Source organism: Oncorhynchus tshawytscha, linkage group LG07 (genome assembly GCF_018296145.1).
Source record: "Oncorhynchus tshawytscha isolate Ot180627B linkage group LG07, Otsh_v2.0, whole genome shotgun sequence".
NCBI lineage: Eukaryota > Metazoa > Chordata > Actinopteri > Salmoniformes > Salmonidae > Oncorhynchus > Oncorhynchus tshawytscha.
The window spans coordinates 31,592,835-31,614,927 of NC_056435.1; the positions used below are offsets into that span (position 1 = coordinate 31,592,835).

A 22,093-nucleotide genomic window follows, 5' to 3' on the forward strand; every position below is an offset into this window, starting at 1 on the left:
TGAGGGTAGGGGAAGCTGTTTAGAAGCCTCTTGGACTTAGACTTGGTGCTACGGTACCGCTTGCCATGCGGTAGCAGAGAGAACTGTCTATGACTAGGGTGGCTGGAATATTTGACCATTTTTAGGGTCTTCCTCTGACACCGCCAGGTATAGAGGTCCTGAATGGCAGGAAACTTGGTCCCAGTGATGTACTGGGCCGTACGCACTACCCTCTGTAGTGCCTTGCGGTCAAAGGCCAAGCAGTTGTCATACCAGGCAGTGATGCAACCCGTCAGGATGCTGTCGATGGTGCAGCTGTAGAAACTTTTGATGATCTGTGGACCCATGCCAAATCTTTTCAGTCTCCTGAGGAGGAATAGGTTTAGTTGTGCCCTCTTCACGACTGTCTTGGTGTGCTTGGACCATGTTAGTTTGTTGGTGATGTGGATGCCAACCTGCTCCATTACAGCCCCGTCGATGAGAATGGGGGCGTGCTCGGTCCTCCTTTTCCTGTAGTCCACAATCATATCCTTTGTCTTGATCACGTTGAGGGAGAGGTTGTTGTACTTGCACCACACGGTCAGGTCTCTGACCTCCTCCCTATTGACTGTCTCGTCATTGTCGGTGATCAGGCCTACCACTGTTGTGTCATCGGCAAACTTAATAATGGTGTTGGAGTCGTGCCTGGCCGTGCAGTCATGAGTGAACAGGGCGTAAAGGAGGGGACTGAGCACGCACCCCTGAGGGGCTCTGTGTTGTGGATCAGTGTAGCACATGTGTTGTTACCTACCCTTACCACCTGGGGGCGGGCCGTCAGGAAGTTCAACATCCAGTTGCAGAGTGAGGTGTTTAGTCCCAGGGTCCTTAGCTTAGTGATGAGCTTTGAGGGCTGTGAGCCGATTGGCATCCTGACTTCAGGAATGTCCAATGGAGCTGTTGCCAGAGAATGTAATGTTAACTTCTCAACCATTAGCAACCTCATATCGTTCTAGAGAATTTCCACTTCCAGCTTCTTCACCTGACACCAGCTGTCTGACACCAGCCACCCAGACAGCTGATGAAAACTGAGGATTGTTTCTGTCTGTAATAAAGCCCTTTTTATGGGGGAAAACTCATTCTGATTGGCTGGGCCTGGCTCCCAAGTGGGTGGGCCTATGCCCTCCCAAGCCCACCCATGGCTGAGCCTCTGCCCAGTCATGTGAAATCCATAGATTAGTGCTTAATGTATTTATTTAAATGTACTAATTTCCTTTTATGAACTGTAACTCATTAAAATTCGAAATTATTGCATGTTGCGTATATATTTTTCTTCAGTATATTATATAAGACAGCTTTAACCTGTATAAAAATACAAAAACTTGAAATGGAGATGTCCAGTTTTGCCAGGGGATATCAAGAATATATGCCCTTGAACTCAGCATTTTCATGCTTAAAAAAAAGAAAAAAGTAATTTAAACACATGGGCAATTAACTGAAGATGGTGAGTTATAGGTAACTGTCAAAATAAAGGAAACACCAACATAAAGTGTCCTAATAGGGCATTGGGCCACCACGAGCGGCCAGGACAGCTTTAATGCGCCTTTGCATAGATTCTACAAGTGTCTGGAACTCTATTCGATGGTTCTTCCATGAGAAATTCCATAATTTGTTGATGGTGGTAGAACATGCTGTCTCAGGCTCCACTCTAGAATCTCCCATAAGTGTACAATTCGGGCGAGATCTGGTGACTGACACCCTCATTTACTCAAGTGTTTCCTTTATTTTGCCAGTTACCTGTATGTGGTAACATGCTTGCCTGCAGCCATGGGATCTCATTGTCAGTGGCCAATTATTCTCTCAGGAGGACTGATCCTGTTTGACTGTGAGGCTTCTGAGTTCACCCTTTGATTTCTGCCTCCCTCCTTTAGCCACCAGAAACATGGATTGGCTCTCTGGCCCGTTTCTGTGTAATCCCAGAGGAAGTCCTTATGACTTACCCTGAACCATAAGAGATGGGGAAATCAAATCTGTGGCCATTTCACAACATAGTGAAGTGCACATATGCATTTGAACCTGTTGCTCCCTCTTAACATGTGTCAATGTGTCATGTGTGACCGTGAGCTTGAGTTTGGGCTGTATGGTGGCTGGCTCAGGAGTTAGGGACTTGGGGCATCGGCCAGAGAATAGGCTATTAAGAAACAGTGGGTTTGGGCTTCATCTTACATGACTCCAAGCTACATCCACTAACATAACCTTTTCTGCTAATAGAATGGGAAGCGGGCACCATCTAGAGATATCCAGACGGCGGGAAGAGGATTGTCCCTGTTCAGTAGACTAGAGAGGAAGGACAGGACCGCCACCAACGACTTTACTGACAATTCTCAGCTCAAGCTACAACGGGATCACCTTCCTCTCTGTGCACCATTACTCCTGGGAGTAACGTTCATTTCAGTGTGTGTGTTTGAGGGATCAGGAGTACACGGATCAGGTTCCCTCACCAGCAACAGGAAGTCTAACTTTCCCCACTAATAGAGCCATTGCCATTCAACTGGGGGAACTTGTCCATTCCCGAAACAAAGCCCCCCTCTGTCCTACAGGCCCCCCAGAGAGAGCTAAAACCCCACACGCAGTAATGGACTACTTTAAGAGCTGATCTGCCTCTAATATATACGCTCTTATGTTGCTCCAGGTCTCCATAACTCCAAGTCTGTGTGGTGAAAATGGCGTCCTGCCCTAATGCGGATGACTCACAGAGCTCAGAGGAGTTCAGGTTTTGAGCCTCTTCCTGTACTAAAACTCCCCTGGCCTGCCCTGCAGAGGTCAAATTCCTGCTGCTTCACTCCCTCTACTGTTGGGGATCATGCACCTGTCCTGTAATATAGAGAGAACCAGCACTTCTTGGAATAGGCCTTAGATTGGCTATATACATGGTAGTCTTGAATGAAGTAAGAAAAAATAAGAAAGATAATAATGTGGTATGAGGCACCCTGTTCCCTCCAAACTCAACCAAATCTCTCATTCTGCTTGTCAAATGGTTTGACAGCAAATTAAGTAGCCTGGTTAAAAATCACCATCCGTCTTGATCATGCACGTTTTCCCCTCTGTCGTTGTGTGCCTTAGCTTGCTGATGGTGTCTCAGTGTTTGTCCAGTCCCTCTCCAGGCCTCCTGGGCTTGTTTCCACAGGTGGCCTGACCTCTGAGGCAGGGTGGCGTAGCTGAGCCCAGTCTCCCGCCATTATGAGCCCTGGATCAACATTTAATATGAGCACACTCCCCAGTGCTTCTGTCTGTCTGAGCAGAGGGTCGAGCAGGGGAGAGGAGAGCAGGGGAGAGGAGAGCAGGGGAGAGGGAGCAGGGGAGAGCAGGGGAGAGGAGAGCAGGGGAGAGGAGAGCAGGGGAGAGGAGAGCAGGGGAGAGGAGAGCAGGGGAGAGGAGAGGAGAGCAGGGGAGAGGAGAGCAGGGGATAATGTACAGTAGCTGGCAGACTTTTCCTTTCAGATTTCCTCTTCTTTTTTTCCTTGTGTATTTACCCCCAACGAGACCCAACGAAAGTTCCATTTCTCTGACTGATATGACAAGAAGCCTAAGTGGCATGTTGGGTTTACAATGAGCTCAATGCCAAATCACCGGGAAAATGGCCTCTAATGCTAGTATAGGAACAGTAGTTTCCTCTTAGTAATGCTTTAATTGCAGTGCCACAGGAGCATTAAGGAACAGATGGAATATGATTTTCCACGCAGCCTAGTAAACGTTCTGTATTTGTTTTAGAGAACGTTCTTTCACTAACAAGGGGAGGGAGGGAGTTATTATCTGAATATGTATATCTAATGCATAACAGTATTATTATCTAAATATGCATATCTAATGTAAGACAATATTATATAAATATGTATATCTAATGCATAACAGTATTATTATCTAAATCTGTATATCTAATGCATAACAGTATTATTATGTAAATATGTATATCTAATGTATAACACTATTATTATGTAGATATGCATAGCTAATGTATGACAATATTATCTAAACATGTATATCTAATGCATAACAGTATTATTATCTAAACATGTATATCTAATGCATAACAGTATTATTATCTAAATATGTATATCTAATGCATAACAGTTATTATGTAAATATGTATATCTAATGCATAACAGTTATTATGTAAATATGTATATCTAATGCATAACCGTATTATTATGTAGATATGCATAGCTAATGTATAACAATATCATCCAAATATGCATATCTAATGTGTAACAGTATTATTATCTAAATATGTATATCTAATGTGTAACAATATTATCTAAATATGCATATCTAATGCATAACAGTATTTATTTCAAGTGTTATGGATGTTTAAGGTTTTTGGTTTGTGGAAATTAACATATGGCTAGCTAGCTATAGATGTTTAAAAGGGTCATATGTTTGGTTTGTCACCACGCTTTAGTGTACATTATGACTCCATTATCCGTCCGTTGTCAGATGATTATGGGCTTTGATTACATATGTTTTGGAGCTGGATACGGAGAGCTCTATAGAGTCTATTGTTGCTCTGTAGTGCTCTGACTCCCTCCTCACCAAACAGATGGTTACATTCAGCTACTCTCTGAAAACAAACATACGCTGAGGAGTTGCTGACAAACTGGTTCAGAAAGGGCTTAAACTGGCCCCTGGAGTGTCTGTGTGTGTCTCTGTCTGTCTGCCTGCCTGCCAGCCAGCCAGCCAGCCAGCCAGCCAGCCAGTGTGTGTGTACATGTGCAAGTGTGTGTGTGCATGTGTGTTAAACTTCACATCCAGTAGCACACAGCCAATGATATACAGAGGGGTGTAGTTTGGGGACTCATCATTCAACCCAACTCTCAAACACAAATAATCACGGGGTGAGACCACATGTCGCAGCTCTTATGCATAGGGCCTCGACAGCTGTCAATCACACAGATGACCTATAAACAGACCCTTGGCAGACACTCTTATTAAATCAAACTGTACAAATATAGCAAATCTAATGCTATGAATCGTTGATTATTGACGTAACCCAGAGTTAAATTTAGATACGGAATGGAAGACTGGTAATATCAGATTCCATGGTAAGTATGTTGAGAAACGTCTGTGGATGGAGTTTATTTTAAGGTCCTGTGGTTTGATGGGGGACATGGGGATGGCTTTCGTCTTGCTTGGTATTCAGATAACTTTCTGAGAGACAGTCAGACAACCAGATAGGAATGTCTTTTTCACCCTGTTCAAACAGTGATTGAATATAAACCAGCGCACACCTTCTTTGGCTTTATGGAGGCATGTTTTTTTCCCAGAGTAGGGTGACCAGTTTAGAAACAGGTCCTGCATAAACATGGATATTAATAAACTTATTTTTACCCTTTGCTATATCAGAAGGATTTGTTATTTGAAACTATGTTGTGCAGGTTTTGACTTTGAAGCTACAACAGGACCATTTGAAGCTGTGATACAACAGGACCATTTGAAGCTGTGATACAACAGGACCATTTAATTTGAAGTTGATCCTCTGATTATGTGCAGACATACCTTAGTTCTGATATATAGTATGTAAACAGTAAAATACTTGAACTAGATCTACATCCTTCCTATCTGTCATCTACTATATTTTTCCTGACCACAATTTAACCACTAAAATTACCATAGTTGTGGCATTGTGGAGATGTTGTTTTTTGGTGGACTCCTAAATTAGTTCAGTAGAAGCTTATTGAGTAAAACTGCAATGTTTGTCAAGCAGCAGTACATGATTGCCACCCTGCTAAGCCCTACACTGTAGGGTCCCATTGATTGTTTGTCTTTGGTGTCGGGCCCGAGCAGCGGAGAGACAGTGGGCCTCTCAAACAGCACTGCCCTGTCTGTACATGACTGCTGAACCGTGGAGAACGTATCAAACAAAGTCTCACAGGGAAGGGTCTATAGGAAGGGTCCTGTTACTCTTGACACAGGAATGTCTGTCAACTGCATTCTTAATGTAGCCGCAGAAGACCCACTCAGACCTTCAGATGACCAGAGAAAAGCATCCTTGGCAGATGTCCATGCCGGTATTTAACAGAGATATGGAGGAAAGACAGTATTGAGATGGCAACACAATGAAACGCTCTCTAGCACGTGTCACTGACCGACTGTATTGGGTTTCAGCAGTGTTGATAAAAAAAATATCTCATAACCCCACATGGGTATGCAGGACAGGGGTGGAATGTCTCAGTTGAGCCTGCATGTGTGTGTTAATCTGTTTGTGTACAGCAGCTGTCTTTCCCTAATGGATATTTTGCTCTGTTGTTCCCCCTCTCCTCTCTGCAGAGCTGAGGTCCACCGGCACTGCCCAACACTTTGCCTACCTGCTCAACACGTCTGACTACCGTATCCTGCGTATGGACGAGGACCACGACCGCATGTACGTTGGCAGTAAGGACTACATCCTGTCCCTGGACCTGCATGACATCAACAAGGAGCCGCTCATTGTAAGACCTTACAGTCACTATCCCTGTATCTCTTCACCTTCCCTTACCTACTCTCACCTCTTCTCCCCTCACCCTTCTCCCCTCACCTCTCCTCCCACCTCTCCCCTCTCTCATCTCCAGAGCTCTATGATCCGGGGTGAGGCTAACCCTTTGCCTCAGCTCTCAAAAACGGCTCCCGAGGGTCATATGTCTCATTTCGCTGCCCTGTGTCTGACATTTTGATTAGCTCGCCTACAGTTTGTATTGGACTGCACTATTTTCTGGAGACAGGGGTTGTAAAAACAGTGTAAAAACAAAATCTGGATATGACCATTCCAAGGGGGCTAATAGTACCCTGTGGCAGGTTTAGCCCCACATCTATAAAGTCCAGTGATGTTGAACGGGTTGTGCGATGTGTTGGGTTATTGCTATAAAATGACCTTTGTTCCCCCCCTGCCTTCAGCTCCACTGGCCTGTCTCTCAGCAGAGGAAGACTGAGTGTGTTCTAAGTGGGAAGGACACCAATGTAAGTATTTCTGTTGACTCTCGATCTCCACACAACTAATTCAGGATTTATGTTTCAGATCAGGTGACTTGTGCCACCTGTAATATGGAGTAATGTATTTTCTATATTTATCTATCTATAAAGTGTGTATATATTTATCTATCTATAAAGTGTATATACATATATATATATATATATTTCCGGTCAAAAGTTTGGACAACACCTACTCATTTCTACATTGTAGAATAATAGTGAAGACATCAAAACTATGAAAGAACACATATGGAATCATGTAGTAACCAAAAAAGTGTTACTTTTTAAAATTTGATATTCTTCAAAGTTTATTTTTTATTTTTTTATTTCACCTTTATTTAACCAGGTAGGCCAGTTGAGAACAAGTTCTCATTTGCAACTGCGACCTGGCCAAGATAAAGCATAGCAGTGTGAGCAGACAACACAGAGTTACACATGGAATAAACAATTAACAAGTCAATAACACAGTAGAAAACAAAGGGGGGAGTCTATATACAATGTGTGCAAAAGGCATGAGGAGGTAGGCGAATAATTACAATTTTGCAGATTAACACTGGAGTGATAAATGATCAGATGGTCATGTACAGGTAGAGATATTGGTGTGCAAAAGAGCAAGTAAATAAATAAAAACAGTATGGGGATGAGGTAGGTGAAAATGGGTGGGCTATTTACCAATAGACTATGTACAGCAGCAGCGATCGGTTAGCTGCTCAGATAGCTGATGTTTGAAGTTGGTGAGGGAGATAAAAGTCTCCAACTTCAGCGATTTTTGCAATTCGTTCCAGTCACAGGCAGCAGAGTACTGGAACGAGAGGCGGCCAAATGAGGTGTTGGCTTTAGGGATGATCAGTGAGATACACCTGCTGGAGCGCGTGCTACGGATGGGTGTTGCCATCGTGACCAGTGAACTGAGATAAGGCGGAGCTTTACCTAGCATGGACTTGTAGATGACCTGGAGCCAGTGGGTCTGGCGACGAATATGTAATGAGGGCCAGCCGACTAGAGCATACAGGTCGCAGTGGTGGGTGGTATAAGGTGCTTTAGTGACAAAACGGATGGCACTGTGATAGACTGCATCCAGTTTGCTGAGTAGAGTGTTGGAAGCCATTTTGTAGATGACATCGCCGAAGTCGAGGATCGGAAGGATAGTCAGTTTTACTAGGGTAAGCTTGGCGGCGTGAGTGAAGGAGGCTTTGTTGCGGAATAGAAAGCCGACTCTTGATTTGATTTTCGATTGGAGAAGTTTGATATGAGTCTGGAAGGAGAGTTTGCAGTCTAGCCAGACACCTAGGTACTTATAGATGTCCACATATTCAAGGTCGGAACCATCCAGGGTGGTGATGCTAGTCGGGCATGCGGGTGCAGACAGCGATCGGTTGAAAAGCATGCATTTGGTTTTACTAGCGTTTAAGAGCAGTTGGAGGCCACGGAAGGAGTGTTGTATGGCATTGAAGCTTGTTTGGAGGTTAGATAGCACAGTGTCCAATGACGGGCTGAAAGTATATGGAATGGTGTCGTCTGCGTAGAGGTGGATCAGGGAATCGCCCGCAGCAAGAGCAACATCATTGATATATACAGAGAAAAGAGTCGGCCCGAGAATTGAACCCTGTGGCACCCCCATAGAGACTGCCAGAGGACCGGACAGCATGCCCTCCGATTTGACACACTGAACTCTGTCTGCAAAGTAATTGGTGAACCAGGCAAGGCAGTCATCCGAAAAACCGAGGCTACTGAGTCTGCCGATAAGAATATGGTGATTGACAGAGTCGAAAGCCTTGGCAAGGTCAATGAAGACGGCTGCACAGTACTGTCTTTTATCGATGGCGGTTATGATATCGTTTAGTACCTTGAGTGTTGCTGAGGTGCACCCGTGACCGGCTCGGAAACCAGATTGCACAGCGGAGAAGGTACGGTGGGATTCGAGATGGTCAGTGACCTGTTTGTTGACTTGGCTTTCGAAGACCTTAGATAGGCAGGGCAGGATGGATATAGGTCTGTAACAGTTTGGGTCCAGGGTGTCTCCCCCTTTGAAGAGGGGGATGACTGCGGCAGCTTTCAATCCTTGGGGATCTCAGACGATATGAAAGAGAGGTTGAACAGGCTGGTAATAGGGGTTGCGACAATGGCGGCGGAAAGTTTCAGAAATAGGGGTCCAGATTGTCAAGCCCAGCTGATTTGTACGGGTCCAGGTTTTGCAGCTCTTTCAGAACATCTGCTATCTGGATTTGGGTAAAGGAGAACCTGGAGAGGCTTGGGCGAGGAGCTGCCGGGGGCAGAGCTGTTGGCCGAGGTTGGAGTAGCCAGGCGGAAGGCATGGCCAGCCGTTGAGAAATGCTTATTGAAGTTTTCGATAATCATGGATTTATTGGTGGTGACCGTGTTACCTAGCCTCAGTGCAGTGGGCAGCTGGGAGGAGGTGCTCTTGTTCTCCATGGACTTCACAGTGTCCCAGAACTTTTTGGAGTTGGAGCTACAGGATGCAAACTTCTGCCTGAAGAAGCTGGCCTTAGCTTTCCTGACTGACTGCGTGTATTGGTTCCGGACTTCCCTGAACAGTTGCATATCCCGGGGACTATTCGATGCTATTGCAGTCCGCCACAGGATGTTTTTGTGCTGGTCGAGGGCAGTCAGGTCTGGGGTGAACCAAGGACTGTATCTGTTCTTAGTTCTGCATTTTTTGAACGGAGCATGCTTATCTAAAATGGTGAGTAAGTTACTTTTAAAGAATGACCAGGCATCCTCAACTGACGGGATGAGGTCAATGTCCTTCCAGGATACCCGGGCCAGGTCGATTAGAAAGGCCTGCTCACAGAAGTGTTTTAGGGAGCGTTTGACAGTGATGAGGGGTGGTCGTTTGACTGCGGCTCCGTAGCGGATACAGGCAATGAGGCAGTGATCGCTGAGATCCTGGTTGAAGACAGCGGAGGTGTATTTGGAGGGCCAGTTGGTCAGGATGACGTCTATGAGGGTGCCCTTGTTTACAGAGTTAGGGTTGTACCTGGTGGGTTCCTTGATGATTTGTGTGAGATTGAGGGCATCTAGCTTAGATTGTAGGACTGGCGGGGTGTTAAGCATATCCCAGTTTAGGTCACCTAACAGAACAAACTCTGAGGCTAGATGAGGGGCGATCAATTCACAAATGGTGTCCAGGGCACAGCTGGGGGCTGAGGGGGGTCGGTAGCAGGCGGCAACAGTGAGAGACTTATTTCTGGAGAGAGTAATTTTCAAAATTAGTAGTTCGAACTGTTTGGGTATGGACCTGGAAAGTATGACATTACTTTGCAGGCTATCTCTGCAGTAGACTGCAACTCCTCCCCTTTAGCAGTTCTATCTTGACGGAAGATGTTATAGTTGGGTATGGAAATCTCTGAATTTTTGGTGGCCTTCCTGAGCCAGGATTCAGACACAGCAAGGACATCAGGGTTAGCAGAGTGTGCTAGAGCAGTGAGTAAAACAAACTTAGGGAGGAGGCTTCTGATGTTGACATGCATGAAACCAAGGCTTTTCGATCACAGAAGTCAACAAATGAGGGTGCCTGGGGACATGCAGGGCCTGGGTTTACCTCCACATCACCCGCGGAACAGAGAAGGAGTAGTATGAGGGTGCGGCTAAAGGCTATCAAAACTGGTCGCCTAGAGCGTTGGGGACAGAGAATAAGAGGAGCAGGTTTCTGGGCATGGTAGAATATATTCAGGGCATAATGCGCAGACAGGGGTATGGTGGGGTGCGGGTACAGCGGGGGTAAGCCCAGGCACTGGGTGATGATGAGAGAGGTTGTGTCTCTGGACATGCTGGTTGTAATGGGTGAGGTCACCGCATGTGTGGGAGGTGGGACAAAGGAGTTATCAGGGGTATGAAGAGTAGAACTAGGGGCTCCATTGTGAACTAGAACAATGATAACTAACCTGAGCAACAGTATACAAGGCATATTGACATTTGAGAGAGACATACAGCGAGGCATACAGTAATCACAGGTGTTGAATTGGGAAAGCTAGCTTAAACAGTAGGTGAGACGACAGCTAATCAGCTAGCACAACAACAGCAGGTAAAATGGCGTTGACTAGGCAACGGGGCCGACAGATAAAACATAAACAAGCAGAATGGAGTACCGTGATTAATGGACAGTCCAGAGTGCATCAGCTATGTAGCCAAGAGATCAGTGTAGCCACCCTTTGCCTTGACGACAGCTTTGCACACTCTTGGCATTCTCTCAACCAGCTTCATGAGGTAGTCACCTGTAATGCATTTAAATTAACAGGTGTACCTTTAAAAAATATATATTTGGGGGATTTCTTTCGTTCTTAATGCGTTTGATACAATCAGTTGTGTTGTGACGAGGTAGGGGTGGTATACAGAAGACAGCTTTATTTGGTAAAAGACCAAGTCCATATTAAGGCAAGAATAGCTCAAATAAGAAAAACGACAGTCCATCATTACTTTATGTCACGTTTGTCATAATGATGAGACCAAGGCGCAGCGTGAGTAGAGTTCCACATAATTTTAATAAACTGAAACTCACCTAACAAAACAACATACGAAACTTGATGACTACTGATGTCCACCAAGGCAATTATACATAGGGAAGATCCCACAACACAAATGAGGAAAATGGCTACCTAAATATGATCCCCAATCAGAGACCACGATAAACAGCTGTCTCTGATTGGGAACCATATCAGGCCAACATAGATATACAAAAACCCCTAGACATACAAAAACCCTAGACATACAAAAACTAGAGTACCCACCCTAGTCACACCCTGACCTAACCAAAATATATAGAAAACAGAGATATTTAAGATCAGGGCTTGACATTTTAAGACATGAAGGTCAGTCAATGCGGAACATTTCAAGAACTTAGAAAGTTTCTTCAAGCGCAGTCGCAAAAACCATCTAGCGCTATTATGAAGCCCAGTTGAAGGGCATATTTTTTTCCTTTATTTAACTAGGCAAGTCAGTTAAGAACAAATTCTTATTTTCAATGACAGGAACAATGGGTTAACTACCTTGTTCAGAGGAAGAATGACAGATTTTTACCTTGTCAGCTCAGGGATTCAATCTTGTAACCTTTCGGTTACTAGTCCAATGCTCTAAACACTAGGCTACCTGCCGCCCCACATACCTACGGGGATTTAATTTGGCCCTGTAAAATCCTGGTTCCGCTCTGTCTGGACAAACAGACAGGGCAGGACTGGCACCAACTAGTCTCACTCTTCCCCATCTGCCAGTGTAGGGTGTGGATAAATAGATTATACTGGCACACTAATATATTGACATTTCCATTGATGTTAATGATAATTGCCTCTTGTAATATGCTTTATGTTGTATATAGGTATTATCATACATGTTGATAATCCATTCATGTCTGTCTATGTTTGTTCCCATGCAGGGCGAGTGTGGGAACTTCATCCGTCTGATTGAGCCATGGAACAGGACCCACTTGTATGTCTGTGGTACTGGGGCCTACAACCCCATCTGCACCTACGTCAACCGTGGACGCAAACCGCAGGTTAGAGCTCCACACCTTATTGAATACATTGAGTCTGTGTTCACATAATGAAGAGGTGAGGGAGCATATGGCTCTGTCTGTAAAATCAAATCAAATGTATATTCATCACATGCTGTGTAAACAGCTGGTGTAGACTGTGAAATGCTGACTTATGGGCCCTTTTCCAGCAATGCAGAGTTAAAGATCAAAATGTCATACAAAATTGAAATAGTGACACGAGGAAAGCAGTTGACGTCGGAAGTTTACATAGACCTCAGCCAAATACATTTAAACTCAGTTTTTCACAATTCCTGACATTTAATCCGAGTACAAATTCCCTGTTTTAGGTCAGTTAGGATCACCACTTTATTTTAAGAATGTGAAATGTCACAATAATAGTAGAGAGAGTGATTTATTTCAGCTTGTATTTCTTTCATCACGTTCCCAGTGGTTCAGAAGTTTACATACACTCAATCTGCCCACAAATTTTCTATAGGATTGAGGTCAGGGCTTTGTGATGGCCACTCCACTACCTTGACTTTGCTGTCCTTTGCCATTTTGCTTGGGATCATTGTCCATTTGGAAGACCCAAGCTTTCACTTCCTGACTGATGTCTTGAGATGTTGCTTCAATATATACACATCATTTTCCTACCTCATGATGCCATCTATTTTGTGAATTGCACCAGTCCCTCTTGCAGCAAAGCACCCTCACAACATGATGCTGCCACCCCCATGCTTCACGGTTGGGATGGTGTTCTTTGACTTGCAAGCCTCCCCCTTTTCCTCCAAACATAACAATTGTCATTATGGCCAAACAGTTCTATTTTTGTTTCATCAGACCAGAGGACATTCATCCAAAAGTATGATCTTTGTCCCCATGTACAGTTGCAAACCGTAGTATGGCTTTTTTATGGCGGTTTTTGAGCAGTGGCTTCTTCCTTTCTGAGCAGCCTTTCAGGTTATGTTGATATAGGACTCATTTTATTGTGGATATAGATACTTTTGTACTTGTGTTCTCCAGCATCTTCACAAGGTCCTTTGCTGTTGTTCTGGGATTGATTTGAACTTTTCGCACCAAAGTACGTTCATCTCTAGGAGACAGAACGCATCTCCTCCCTGAGCGGTATGACGGCTGCGTGGTCATGGGACCACGCAGCCGGAAATTGCTCCGAAAGATGAACAAGACTTGTGGAGGTCTACAAAATCAGGCTGATGTCTTTTGATTTTCCCACGTGGTCAAGCAAAGAGGCACTGAGTTTGAAGGTAGGCCTTGAAATACATCCACAGGTACACCTCCAATTGACTCAAGTGACATCAATTAGCCTATCAGAAGCTTCTAGAGCCGTGACTTAATTTTCTGGAATTTCCCAAGCTGTTTAAAGGCACAGTCAACTTAGTGTATGTAAACTTCTGACCCACTGGAATTGTGATACAGGGAAGTATAAAGTATAAAAATGACTTGTGTCATGCACAAAGTAGATGTCCTACCTGACTTGCCAAAACTATAGTTTGTTAACAAAAAAATGGTGGAGTGGTTGAAAACGAGTTTTAATGACTCCAACCCAAGTGTATGTAAACTTCCCGACTTCAACTGTATATTGTGAATAACAGTTCCTCTCTCAATGCGAAACATCTTTCAAACACTCGCCCTCGATAACCACCAAGCCTTGGTATGAAATAGATCGTTGTCATTCTCTGATCCCACATCTCCACATAGTTTTGCAAACTGGCGTGAGCACAGTGAGTGTGGTTTGATGTAGTTTACAATTTAAGTTATCTGCTACAGTATATTTCCTAGTTCTGTGCTCAGATCTTTTGCCACCAGTTGCTCTCGGTGTATCATACAATGCATCCATTGGTCAGAGGAAGACATACATATTCATAACTAGAGTGCAGAGGCCTGCCCACCATCCCACCGTAGATGGAGCCACATCTGTGTAAAAGCCCACCATTCGATCCCATATAATCTGTTTTTCGTCAACATAGCACACTGAACATCCCGTGCCATTTAATGCTCGGGAATCGTGAGACAGAACTATATGTCTTCGTGAATAGCATCCCCCGACATATATATTGAACAAAACTCAATGCCACCGGGGTCTGACAATCTGGATGGAAAATTACTGAAGATAATAGCAGATGATTTTGCCACTCCTATTTGCCACATCTTCAATTTAAACCTACTAGAGAGCATGTGCCCTCAGGCCTGGAGGGAAGCTAAAGTCCTTCTGCTACCCAAGAATAGTAAATCCCCCTTTACTGGCTCAAATAGCTGACCAGTCAGCCTGTTACCAACCCTTAGTAAACTTCTGTGTTTGAGCAGATACAATGCTATTTCACAGTAAACAAATTGACAACAGAATTTCAGCATGCTTATAGGGAAGGACACTCAACAGGCACAGCACATACACAAATAACTGATGGTTGGAGAAATTGAGTATAAAAGGATTGTGGGGGATGTCTTGTTAGACTTCAGTTCAGCTTTTGACATTATCGATCATAGTCTGCTGCTGGAAAAACTTGTGTTATGGCTTTACACCCCCTGCGATAATGTGGATAAAGAGTTATTTGTCTAACAGAACACAGAGGGTGTTCTTTAATAGAAGCCCCTCAAATATAATCCAGTTAGAACCAGGAATTCCCCACGGTAGCTGTTTAGGCCCCTTGCTTTTTGCAATTTTTACTAACAACATGCTACTAACTTTGAGTAAAGCCAGTTTGTCTATGTATGCGGATGACTCAACACTATTCATGTCAGCTACGACAGTGACTGAAATGACTGCAACACACAAAGAGCTGCAGTTAGTTTCAGATTGGGTGGCAAGTAAGAAGTTATCCCTAAATATTTCAAAAACTAAAAGCATTGTATTTGGAACAAAACACTCACTAAACCCTAAACCTCAACTAAATCTTGTAATAAATAATGTGGAAATTGAGCAAGTTGAGATGACTAAACTGCTTGGAGTAACCCTAGATTGTAAACAGTTATGGTCAAAACATATTGATGCAGTAGTAGCTAAGATGGGGAGAAGTCTGTCTATAATAAAGCGATGCTCTGCCTTCTTAACAACACTATCAACAAGTCAGGTCCTACAGGCCCTAGTTTTGTCGCACCTTGACTTCTGTTCAGTTGTGTGGTCAGGTGCCACAAAACAAAAAGGATTAGGAACATTGCAATTGGCTCAGAACAGGGCAGCACAGCTGGCCCTTGGATGTACACAGAGAGCTAATATAAATAATATGCATGTCATTCTCTTCTGGTTTATAGTGGAGGAATAGATTGGACTTCATCACTACTTTTATTTATGAGAGGTATTGACATGCTGAATGCACCGAGCTGTCTGTCTAAACTACTGGCACACAGCTCGGACACCCATGCATACTAGAGGTCGACCTCTAATGCCTACCCCACAAGACATGCCACCAGAGGTCTCTTCACAGTCCCCAAGTCCAGAAACAGCCTATGGGAGGAGCACAGTACTACATAGAGCCCTGACTACATGGAACTCTATTCCACATCAAGTAACTGACGCAAGCAGCAAAGTTAGATTTTTTTTTAAATAGATAAAAAAAACACCTTATGGAACAGCAGGGACTGTGAAGCAACACAAACATTGGCACACACACACACACACACAAGGATTTAGTAATGTAGATATGTGGTAGTGGTGGAGTAGGGGCCTGAGGGCACACAGGGTGTTGTGAAATCTGGGAATGTATTGTAATGTTTTTAAAATTGTATAAACTGCCTTAATTTTGCTGGACCCCAGGAAGAGCAGGTGCCTCTTTGGCAGCAGCTAATTGAGATCCATAGTAAATACAAATACAAATGCATGGGCATCTCGGCCCTCACATCTAACGTCCATTTGGAGAGCATAAGCTGGGGAGTTTGAGTTGTTCAGTCAGTTTCCTCTTGATTTCAATAGCACAAATTCTGTGTTTAACAGTGTTCTCAGAATGATATTGATGTGAGTTTCTGTGCCTCTACCTCCGCACACATTGTTTTCACCATATCAATTGCGTCCGGTAATATCAAAGTCTCTGCAATAGTGTGTGGCTTCATAGCATAGCTGGCCTAGCCATTCACCATGGGAATGATTCAAGTGCAACAAGTGTGGCCTTTTCCTATAAAGGCACAAGGCGAGACCCAGATGCAGACACAGGAGGCAGATGGTTAGAGTCCAAGATGTTTATTAACAATCCAAAAAGGGTAGGCAAGAGAATAATCGAAGACAGGCAAAAGGTCAAAACCAGTTCAGAGTTCTAGAGGTACAGAATGGCAGGCAGGCTCGAGGTCAGGGCAGGCAGAATGGTCAGGCAGGTGGGAATGGAGTCCAGAAAAACAGGCAAAGGTCAAAACCGGGAGGACTAGTAGAAGAGAATAGAAAAGCTGGGGCACGGGAAAACATGCTGGTTGACTTGAACATACAAGACAAACTGGCACAGAGAGACAGGAAACACAGGGATAAATACACGGACAGGTGAAACAGATCAGGGTGTGACATTCCCCATGATATAAGGGCGCTCTCTGATTGAATTTAGTCTTTTAGATTTGAATGATTTTGATTTTTAAGGTTAGCCACATTATAATGATTTTTAGATACAAAGACAATATTATAATATATATGTATTTTTTGGGGGTAGATTTTGGAAATTCACCCATGACCCCATTTTCATATCAGGTGACACCACATTGGGTCGCGATCTCTAGTTTGGGAACCACTGCTGTAATCCATGGCTTCTGGATGGGATATGTACTGTCACTGTGGGGACGACCTCGTCAATGCACTTATTAATGAAGCCAGTGACTGATGTGGTAAACTCCTCAATGTTATCTGATGAATCCCGGAACCATATCTAAGTCTGTGCTTCTGAAACAGTCCTGTAGTTTAGCATCCGCTTCATCAGACCATTTCCATATTGAGCACGTCACTGGTACTTCCTGTTAAGAGTTTTTGCATGTAAGCAGGACGCAGTATATAGTTATGGTCTGATTTGCCAAAGGGAGGGCGAGGGAGGGCCTTGTATGCGTTTCTTTGCATAGGGGACATGCTGGTAAAAATTTGGTAAAACGGATTTCAGTTTCCCTGGATTAAAATCACCAGCCAAGTGAAAAGCCGCCTCTGAGCTATAGAGATCATCCCCACATTTACTCTCCATCCCACAGCCTCCCTCCCTCTCTCTCTCTCTCTCTCTCTCTCTCTCTCTTCATCCCCACATCTCTCTTTCTCTCTCTACATTTCTCTCACCATCCTACTTTCATTCCCACCTTCACCATCCTCTACCCCCCGATCTCCACTGCTTCATCTCCAGCCCCAGGCCTAAGCAGGCATTGGAGTCTCAGTCTTCACAACTGTCGTCCCCAGCGTTACTTCTCACCTTTACTGTTACGGCGCTGAATGTTAATTCTCACTCTTTAAATGGAGGTCTTGAGTTTCGTAGAGCCAGGCATCACCACCATGGAGTACTTTACCCCTCTGCTATTTCATGTGGATCCATATGACCGTTACTAACAAAGGGCATCCATCCCTACATCTATCCATCCATCCATCCGTCCATCCACTCATAGCTCTAGAAGCCCTGTGTCATTCTCAGTTGGCCTGCTCCCGCTATGCTCCCTCAGCCTCCAGTCCTCACCATATGAGAAGTTGAGAGCTCCCGTTATGGGGTGCCAGTGGAATGTTCTAGTTATAGTACATTAATGAGATGGCTTTTATTTTCCCCTTCATATTAAACAGACAGGTCAGACTCTTCCCATGAGTCCCCTCTCTCTCTCTCTCTGCTGGTCTGGAGTTAAGTATGGGAGCAGAGATGTGAAATGGTACACCACCATACACACAGCTTTTCCAGACAGGAAGCCAGGAGAAGGCGAAATGCTGCTCATTGCCAGAAATCTACTGTGCTCATTGTCTCATGTAGATGTATACACATACACACACACACACACACACACACACACACACACACACACTCATACTCACACACACACACTCATTCTCACACGTCAGGAACCTGCTTTGACATTTGTAACTGAAGACGTCCAGATATATTGTTATCAGCTTGCCAGATACCATCATTCTTTCTTTTTCAGACGTTATTCAGACACGTACTATTCACTCAGTTGTAGATAATTTCCTTTCTAAATACCTAAAGGATATATATTAGCCTACACGGGGCTATGATAGGTAGTATTGTCTGTAAAAGCCAAATGTTGGTTCTTGGCGGTGGCTCAGGCCAGGATTTAATGTATGTACCATACTGTGAGAGACTGTATTGACTCAACCACATGGTACAGAACTAATATTGATGATTTTCACACCATCTGGTGAAGTTGAGCCACACAGGCATTCCTTGCGCAGAGAATGTAGAGAATAAGATATCCACACATTTTACCCACAGGCTTTCCAAATTACATTATTGAAACAGTCATGTAGTCACATCAGTCCCAGACCAGTTTACAGAGTTACTGAGCTCACGTCAGGTCCCACCTACTGCAGGTGCGTAACATCTAGAATGTGTCGCTGTCTCCTGTTTTAGGCCGCCATGCACCTGCAGATGCCCCAGACCGGAGGGAGGGCTAGCCGCGCAGCCCAACCAAACGATGTGTCCGAAACACTGGGACTAAAGGTGGGACGTGGGTCTGGGTCAGGTGCCCATCACTAGCATGGGCACGTCTGCCTGCCTGCCTGCCTGCCTGCCCCTGAGCCTTACGTTTTTTGGGCTGGGGAGACCCACTATGGGACTCAGCCAACATGCCATGCCTCTGTCTCTCACTCTCTCTGTCTCCCTGTAGGGGAGGGCTGTGCATGTCTCCCGACCCCTCAGTTCTGTCTGTGCTCATTCTGTGTCTTGAAGCATTTCTGTTCTGTCTTTATCTGTTGAATTGTCCCACTCTGTTGGGTGTCTAGTGAAGTGGATCGCTTATCTCCTCATGGCTACGCATCTCTTCACTAGACCCTGTCCATTTTAAGTTTCATCCATTATGTTTGTGTTATCCGTTGCTCTCGTTGTTCATCTGTCAATTTTTGTGTAAGCCTCACTTTCTGAGCGCTCTCTCTCTCTCTCTTTCTCGTTCTCTCTCTGTGTGTGTTTGTTGAACTGATTTGTCAGTATTTGCGTTGCCTGCTTCTTATGCATGAGAGAGATGGAAGCCCAGCATTTTGTGATTTGCTACACAAGGTCACAGAACATGTTGATACAGTACACAATCAAATATACATGTTTCATTTGTGATAGATAAATTAGTAACTTTCCTCTCCTCCTCACATTGTCTTGTCACTTGTCTTAGAGGGCACAGAATGCCCCACCCTCCATTCATTACCCCCCCACCCGTCCTCCCTCTGTAGGAATGCGGGCCAACCCCTCTCACAGGTCTCACACGGTTAATGTCTGACCCTCTCACACTGCAGCCCCGTTGGTTCAGGACAAACACCAGTCGACTGTGTCCAACTACTAAAGCAGAAAGGAAATAATAGACCCACATAGCTGAGCATTACTTGAATGTTTGTGCTCTCCCACCATTCACAGCACAGGAAGGAACTCTTAACCCTTTGAACGACAGGGCCATTGTGTTTTCAGCCTTATGTTGTGAATGTGTTGCATGCAACACTTAATCCTCTGTATGGTAAAATCTTTCATAAAGGTTTAAAAACATGTTCCGAGAATATCCCTTGGCACATGTAACCGTTGGTGACTTGGTGCATGTCAACATCTGGCATCTCTTGCAGGGAGCTGCCAACACCTTCAGATTTACATGTGCAGTTGATTTTAATCAAAGGTGAGAGGGAGTCTCATAAAGGTGCACGTAGGAGCCAGTGGAGAATAACTTTGGCAAGCACCTCACTTTCTCTTGCTCGGTTGTTGACGGACAAGGACAGAGATGTCTTCGTCTCTGCTCCCCTTCTTCCTCGATTGAAGAGCGAGGGTTTGGGGGATTTGGTTTGTTCTGGCTTGTGGCAAGGCTATGTCATTGCATGCCATTGGCTGGTCCCACCCGCAAATCCAAATACCTGCCAATCACCTTTCAGTGCTACGTATAGAGATACCAGGAGTCATGAGCATCAGTCATCCAGCCTCCATCCAGGAAGTGTTTTCACTGAGCAGGATTGCAGGTGTCAGCAGCAGTAGGGGTACATAAACAGTTATAATCAAGAGGGGATGAGAGACATTTGGCATAGGAGACATTTCTGTGCAGAAAGAACAGCCTTTGACGCATTATTCCCCCAGTCCTTCTAGTGCACTATGGATGGATTTAGAAGAGTTGAATTGACATTTTTTCTGTATGAAGGAACTCTCATTATTCTATGTTTCATCCTCTGAAACCACAATGCCTTATAGGCCCCAGAGGACCTACTGGAAACATATTGCACTGCCTCATTTCCCCTCCACTAGGGAATTACTGTGACATGATGAAGAGCACTATGAATGTATCGCTTCTTTCTTATGATTTTTCTATTTCAGGAATACATATGGCATTTGGAGCCGGGCAAAGTGGAGTCTGGGAAAGGAAAGTGCTCCTACGACCCAAAGCTCAACAGCGTCTCAGCTTTGATCAGTGAGTATCATCTACACTCGGCCACATGGCTGGAGAATGGCTGGAGAGGTCCCCAGTCCAGTCCCAGATCATCCAGTTCGTCCCCATGGCTCTCTCAGTGACTCTGAGGGACCTTGAGGCCATGTCCCCTGTGTACGCCTCCTTTTATTTCCCACTACTAAAAATGGCCACCTCCTCTATCCTCAATTTAATGGCCAATTTTGTTTTTGGCACACTTAAAAAATGTTTCAATGCCTAAGATATGTCCAGACAGTGTCCTTTTCCATTCTGTGCCTATTTCCCACGAGATAGATCAGAGTGGAATGGTCATCTCATCTCTCATGATAAAATCAGGAGGTATTTTGCTTTGTTAGGAATGAAAGAGCTGTGGGCAGTCTGGGCACATACCACTGGGTTCACTGTTTTAATAAGCCAATCCTTTCCATTGTGGTTTCGTGACTTCCAATGGAAAAATACCAAGAACATATTCACATGATTTGTTGTGGTCATTTACCTTCATGAGAAATCCAATATTTTGCTTACCTAGCCCAAGTTCGAAGAGCAATCACATGACACCTTGCAACATGTTTCGTTTCTGGTAACTTCATGATGTAATGTTTATGATATTGGTGTTTATGAGGTAGTAGAGCGTTCTCCGCCTGCCACTCAAGGTCAGTCAGCCAGGGCCAGATCTCACAGTTGCCACCAATGTAAGTTGATTCTGACTCTGTGGGGTGGAATAGTCAGTATAAATTGTCAGTGTAGCATACTGCCAGCTGACCAGGGCGGAACCAGGAAACCAAGGGACTGTTGTCTTCTGAGACCAATTACCCCGCCGCCCCACCCCCCATCTCCACCAGTTAGCATCAGCTATGGGTGACTGATGGCAGGAATTGAGAACTGGAGACTACTTTGTGTTAAAAATGTTTTATTGATACCAATCAGGAGAAACATTTGAGTATATATTGTCATAGTTTGGGAAATTTTTTAAGGTTATAAATGGTCAAATGTAGTCATAGAATGTGTGAAAAAATAAGAAAAAATTGTGGATGACCATAAAAAGACTTTCCTTCCCACTATCCCAGCCCAACCCCACATCCCCAGTTCCCACCC

At 44.5% G+C, this 22,093-nt stretch overlaps 1 protein-coding gene across 4 annotated transcripts in view; it reads left to right on the forward strand.

Annotated features, from left to right (window-relative positions):
• The window catches only part of LOC112254361 (semaphorin-3F), a 100,799-nt gene that overhangs the window by 54,300 nt on the left and 24,406 nt on the right, over positions 1–22,093 (forward strand). For 2 of the 4 annotated variants that reach the window (XM_024426855.2, XM_024426854.2), the window contains exons 3-7: positions 6,280–6,440; positions 6,883–6,945; positions 12,347–12,466; positions 18,985–19,074; positions 20,908–21,001. In XM_024426855.2, the coding sequence (XP_024282623.1) occupies positions 6,280–6,440; positions 6,883–6,945; positions 12,347–12,466; positions 18,985–19,074; positions 20,908–21,001 (528 nt within the window). The remainder of the gene's footprint in view (positions 1–6,279; positions 6,441–6,882; positions 6,946–12,346; positions 12,467–18,984; positions 19,075–20,907; positions 21,002–22,093) is intronic. The other 2 variants (XM_024426857.2, XM_024426856.2) reach the window with 1 other exon arrangement.